We start from the raw sequence: 6,467 nt of genomic DNA on the forward strand, positions 1-6,467 counted from the left end.
TTTTGGGTTCTTGATTCTGTTTCATTGGTCTTTGTGTTTGTTTTGATGCAAGTTCCATATACTGTTTTGGTGACTATAGCTTTGTAACAGTTTGAAAACAGGAAGTGTGATGCTTCCACCTTTGTTGTTCTTTCTCAGGACTGCTTTGGCGGTTTGGGGTCTTTTTCGTTCCATACAAATTTAAGGATTGTTTTTCCTATTTCTGTGAGAAATGTCACTGGAATTTTGACAGAGATTGCGTTGAATCTGTAGATGGCTTTGAATAATGTGGATATATAATATTAATTTTTCCAATCCATAAACTAAGATATCTTCCTATTTGTGTCTCTGCTCTTTCTTTTATCAAAGACTTGTAGTTTTTCATGTACGTATCTTTCACCTCCTTGATTGGATAATTTGAAAGTCTTAAAATTTGAAAAATTTAAATTCACAGATTTTTTTTTTTTCTAATCCATTTTAGTATCAGTGATTTCTATTGCTCTTTTGCATTTCATTCACTCTATTATTCAGCTCCGGAATTTTTGTTTAATTCTTTTTTACTATTTCAGGCTCTTTTTCAAAAAAAGATTTTTATTTATTTATTTGAGAGAGAGAGAGATAGAGAGCAAGTCAGGGGAGGGACAGAGAGAGGGTGAGAGAATCTCAAGCAGACCCGGAGCTCGATCCCACGACCCTGAGATCATGACCTGAGCCGAAATCAAGAGTCAGACACTTAACTGAGTGAGCGACCCAGGTGCCCTTCCAATGCTTTATTAAACTTCTCATTTTATTCATATAGTGTTTTTCTCATTTTTTTGAATTGGCTTTATTTTAAAGATTTTATTTATTTATTTTAGAGAGAGCATGTGTGTGAGTGGGGGGAATAGCAGAGGGAGAGAGACAAGCAGACTCTGCACTGAGCATAAGCAGGATGCATAGCTGGATCTCATGACCCTGAGATCATGACCTGAGACAGAATCAAGAGTCAGACACTTAACTGACTGAGCCACCCAGGCACCCCTGAATTGGCTTTTTGTGTTTTCTTGTAGCTCATTAAGTTTCCTTAAAACTGCTATTTTGAATTCTTTTTTTGGATAAATTACAGATCTCCATGTTTTTGAGATCAATTATTGGACGATTTGGTGTCGTATATCCTTGACTTTTTATATTCTTTGAAGTTTGGCATTGCTGTCTTTGCTTTTGAAGTAGCCTTTAATGACTACCTTTCCAATGTGTCCAAACCTGATTTTTTTTTGCTCTGGTGGTGTGCCGGAACTTTTCTGCAGGAAATCTGGTTTTCCAAAAAGTCTCTCTCATCCATGGGTGATTATCTAAAACAGTGTTTTCCAGGGGCTCCCAGATGTGGCTGAGAGGAAGGGGCTGGAACCAGTTTATGGGCTATTGCTGGGTCCACAGCTGGACATGTAGTGAGTGTGCCCGTTACCCGATGCATGGGTAGGCAAGACTTTTCCTAGGTCCTTGGTGTATGGTCCTTGATTCCACAGCTCCTACAAAGAGATCCATAGCAGTTTTGTCCCCACAAATGACATTGTATTGTAATTGTATATTTACCTGTCTTTGAAGCAAGGGATGTGTATTTCCTTGTATATGGTTGGATTTCATAACTGTTCTGTGAATTAATAAATGTTCATTGAGATGGGTAACAGAATTTTAGAAAAAAATTGTTTTTATTCTTTACCAGTAAAATTATTAGAAAACATTGGCTTTTTAATGGATATTTTAACTGGATTTTTTAAAGTAGTGATCCTGGTTTGCATATGAAGGGAGTAAGGAAAGATGAAAATGAAAAATGGACATCAGAAGTATCTGTGATTACACCAGGGCTTGAGAAGGCGGATTCCCTACCTTCTCGTCCAGTACAAGTGAATGATGACAGCACTTCAAGTGAAATGGATCAGGATGAAGTAAGGTAAAATCTATAAATTCTTTATTTCCCTCTGAAGGAAGTTTAGCAGTGATTACTTTTTATGGAAATAAAACGCTGTCGTGTAGGTACAGGCTAAGGCAAGAAATACTCAAGTATATCAGATACACTGCTTGAAAGGTTAAGATGAGGACAAGTGACTTTGACAAGGAGCAGTTTCAATAGTCACCATGGAAGCTGGACTGTAATGAAAAAGTATAAACAACTCCTTAGAGAATTTTTACGGGGAAAGGTAATAGAGAAATGGATGATAACTGAAAAAGAATGTGGAATTCAAGGGAATTTTCTTTCTTTTTTAATTTTAAGATGGGAGCTTTTAGAGTACATTTGTATGCTGCTGGAAATGATCCGATAGAGATAGACATGGTCATTTAATTTTGTTTGCATTTCCAAATATTAGAAAGCTTATTGATTGTATTACATTATCTTTTTTGTTTTAAGATTTTTTATTTTTTATTTGACAGACAGAGAGTACAAGCAGGGGGAGCGGCAGGCAGAGGCAGAGGGAGAGGGAGAAGCAGGCTCCCTGCCAGCCAGCAGGGAGCCCGATGTGGGACTCGATCCCAGGATCCCGGGATCATGACCTGAGCCGAAGGCAGACGCCTAACGACTAAGCCACCCAGGCGCCCCTATTTTAAGATTTTTTTATTTGCTTGACACAGAGAGAGAGAATGCACAAGCAAGGGGAGTGGCAGGCAGAGGGAGAGGGAGAAGCAGGCTCCCCACCGAGCAGGGAGCCTGATGTGGGACTCGATCCCAGGACCCCCGGACCATGACCTGAGCCGAAGGCAGATGCTTAATGACTGAGCCACCTAGGCTCCCCTGTATTACATTATCTTTTAAAGATTACAGTAATTGTCCTTAGTATTCCTATTCATGTAGTTTTGTGGCAAGAGGTTGTTTTTTTGGTTTTGGGGGGGGGGGTTTGGATTTTATTCATTTGACAGACAGAGACATAGCGAGAGAGGAAACACAAGCAGGGGGAGTGGGAGAGGGAAAAGCAGACTCCCACTGAACAGGGAGCCCGATGCGGGGCTCGATCCCAGGACCCTGGGACCATGACCTGAGCCAAAGGCAGATGCTTAACAACTGAGCCACCCAGGTCCCTTGGCAAGAAGTTGTTGATTCAGAATTGGTTCCCCAGTGGAGTATTCTCATATAATTGAATGTGCAGAGAGTATCATTCATAGACTTAAAAGTATATAAATGATAGTAAATATACAAACTCTTAGGCCATTCTGAGTAGAACTAATCATTCCTTGATGATTTTAGATATTCAGTGCCTTTGACAGAATCATGAATAGCTATGGTTTTGTTAGGGACTTTGAAGTATCTGGTTGCATTAAGTTAATATTTGTTTCGATTCTGGGGAAAGGGGAAAGACTTTATAATTGAAAAATAAACTATTAATCTATCATAGATTATTACTTTTAGATTATAAAGTTCTAAATGACAAAAGCCATGGTTCCTGTACCAACAGTGTCATTGACACATATTGTGTGCTCAGTAAGTATATATTTGTGAATAAACAGTTGAATAAATAGATGAATGCCATTGATGAACTTCTTCAGAAGAAGCAGATCTTTAGTTTATGGAAAGTAGATTTTCAATATTGCCTAGGTATGGAGTCTTCTTATTTTAAAAAAATGTGTGTTAGATCCATAAATTATTTATAATTATAGCTAGAAATGGAATAATAGTAGATTCATTTGCTGTCATATTACTTGGAAACTCTTAAATATTACCTTCACCACATACTGTAAAACACACGTTTTGAAGGCACATATCCTGGATTTGAATTCTGGGTCTACTCCTGACCAGCTGTATGGGCTTGGGGAAGTTAATTATTTCTGTGCCTCATTTTCTTCCTGTGTAAAATGCCTAATATAATTACCCATGTTTATAAGATTGTTGTGAGGCTTAAAATACTTTTAAGATGTGTAAGGGGTTCATAATAATGCATAGTAGTTGTACAGTAAATCCTCAAAGCACTAGTATCATGATTATTAAAAATGGGTTTCTTTCATATAAGAACCTAACTTGCACTTCCCCAATAGATTTTAGAGCCAATAAAAGCTTGTTTTTATTGAAAATGACAACAAAAAATGTGGTATATTTCTTCGTATCAAATAATGCAAGTAACATTATGCTTTTCCTTTGCTTTATGTCCATTTGATCTAAATTTAATGCTTAGTTAGTATTATTAATAATATTGTTTAGATATGATTTAGATATTCTTTGTATTTTAAGTATTTAATACTTGCCTGAAAAGAATTGTCTTTTTTTTTAGACCTGCAAAGAAAACATCTCATGAAAAGAAAGAGGTAAAAAAATATGCATAATTCTATTTCATTTATTTTTTTTTAATTTTGGCTTTATTATATTACTTTGATAAATAATATTTATTAGAAATATTATTCCATGGTAAAAAATTACTTTAGGAAGGGCATAGTGAAAACAGAAAATCTTCCTTTGTTGTATAGACATTTATTGTGAAAAAGTTTTTCAGAAGTACTAATTATTGATAAAGGTCGTTTTGATACAGATCAGTTCTTTTAAAAAGTACCTATGTTTTTGCTCTTATAAAAAGATGGGTATTTATCATCTCTCTACACTTAGTATATTTTATGAATATTTGGGGGACATTTTGAAATAGTATTTTTTATTTGTAGGTCAAAAAGCAAATTAATTTTATGGATGACCTTGACTTAACTGAGTCATCTGGAACAGCTTCAGAGGATTCCAAGTTGCCTTGCTCTAATTATATGAGTTGCAAGTCGCTAACTGTACAAGTTGGCCAGGATCGTAAAGGTAGGACCATTGTATAAGTAGAAAGCCTTTGTATGTATATTACTGTAGTAATATGTGCCCATCTTGTATAGTGCTGTACCACACAACACTCATGAGCTACTCACCTCAGAAATATGTTTTATATGAGAATAGAGAACTGTTGAATACTCTCAGCCAAAGGGCTATAATTTCCACTCTATGTTTTGTCATGGGAATGGCAAACAACACACCTGATGTGTTGTTAACTCCGCTTCTCTTCTGTGCCTTCACCCAAGGTCAGGTTACCATTATTTTTCTCCTACAATACTGAAATAACCTCAGGACTGTTTTTCCTGTCATTCCACCTCCCAGAATCTTGGTCTACACTGCAACCATAGTTATCATAATCTTTAAAAATTCATGTTTCATCACGTTACCCCCTTGCTTAAAGCTTAGCTATTACTTCTCATTGCTCTAAGGTGAAAGACCACAGTACTCTAGCTTCATCTTGTATTGTTTCATATCCTTCTTCTTCTTTTTTTTTTTTATTTTAAAGATTTTATTTATTTGACAGAGAGAGACACAGCGAGAGAGGGAACACAAGCAGGGAGAGTGAGAGAGGGAGAAGCAGGCTCCCCGCCGAGCAGGAAGCCCGATGTGGGGCTCGATCCCAGGACCCTGGGATCATGACCTGAAACAAAGGCAGACGCTTAACGACTGAGCCACCCAGGTGCCCATGTTTCATATCCTTCTTTCCATCTGTGTCTCAGCCACTGTTTTAGTTGTTTTTTCCTATAATAGAGCTTTTTTTCCCCCCAACAGCTTTAGTTAGGTAAACTGCACATATATGAAGTGTATAATTTGATAGTTTTGACATATGTATATGCATATGAGACCATAACCGTAATTCAGGCAGTCAACATATCTATCACCCATAAGTCTCATGTCTCTATATTCCCTTTTTACGAAACTGCCAAATTGTTTTCTAAAGTAGTTGTACCATTTTCCATTCCCACCAGCAGTGTATGAAAGTTCTAATTTCTCCCTGTATATTCATGAACACTTAGTATTGTCAGTTTTTTAAATCTTAGCCATTCTGATGGGTATGTAATATATATATCATTATGGTTTTAATATACATTTCCCTAATAACTGTTAATGTTGAGCATATTTTCATGTGCTTATTTGCCATCTGTATATCTGCTTTGAACTATCCAAATCCTTTGTCATTTTAAAAATTAGGTTGTTTTCATATTTGTTGAGTTTTGAGAATTCTTTGTATATTCTAGATATAATTCCTTTATCACCTATATATATTTTTTAAGATTTTATTTATTAATTTGACAGGGAGAGAGACAGCTAGAGAGGGAACACAAACAGGGGTAGTGGGTGAGGGAGAAGCAGACTCTCCGCTGAGCAGGAAACTCGATGTGGGGTTCGATCCCAGGACCCCAGGATAATGGCCTGAGCCAAAGGCAGACACTTAACAACTGAGCCACCCAGGCGCCCCTCACCTATATTTTTTTGTAAAGATTTTCTCCCAATCTGTGACTTTTCATTGTCTCAACAGTGTCTTTTGAAGAGCAGTTTTTCTTTTTGATGAAATCCAGTTTATCCATTTGTTCTCCTATGGATTTTTGCTTTCGGTGTTCCTATCTAAGAAATCTTTGCCTAGCACAAAGTCAGAGGTTTTCTCTCATGCTTTCTTTTAGAAGTTTCGTAGTTTAAAAACGAAGTTTTATAGTTTTAGGTCTTACTTTTAGATCTGTGATCC

At 36.7% G+C, this 6,467-nt stretch overlaps 1 protein-coding gene across 1 annotated transcript; it reads left to right on the forward strand.

The window, feature by feature from the left end:
• The first annotated feature begins 947 nt into the window (after positions 1-947).
• LOC118006590 (ankyrin repeat domain-containing protein 26-like) lies at positions 948-5,269 on the forward strand. Its single transcript, XM_034999304.1, has 3 exons — positions 948-1,909; positions 4,215-4,248; positions 4,597-5,269. Exons 1-3 carry the CDS (start codon positions 1,758-1,760, stop codon positions 4,750-4,752), a joined length of 342 nt encoding a protein of 113 aa, XP_034855195.1. The 5' UTR covers positions 948-1,757; the 3' UTR covers positions 4,753-5,269.
• Positions 5,270-6,467: the final 1,198 nt, after the last annotated feature.

The sequence above is a fragment of the Mirounga leonina genome, unplaced genomic scaffold (genome assembly GCF_011800145.1).
Source record: "Mirounga leonina isolate KUSES-001 unplaced genomic scaffold, KU_Mleo_1.0 Mir_97612, whole genome shotgun sequence".
NCBI lineage: Eukaryota > Metazoa > Chordata > Mammalia > Carnivora > Phocidae > Mirounga > Mirounga leonina.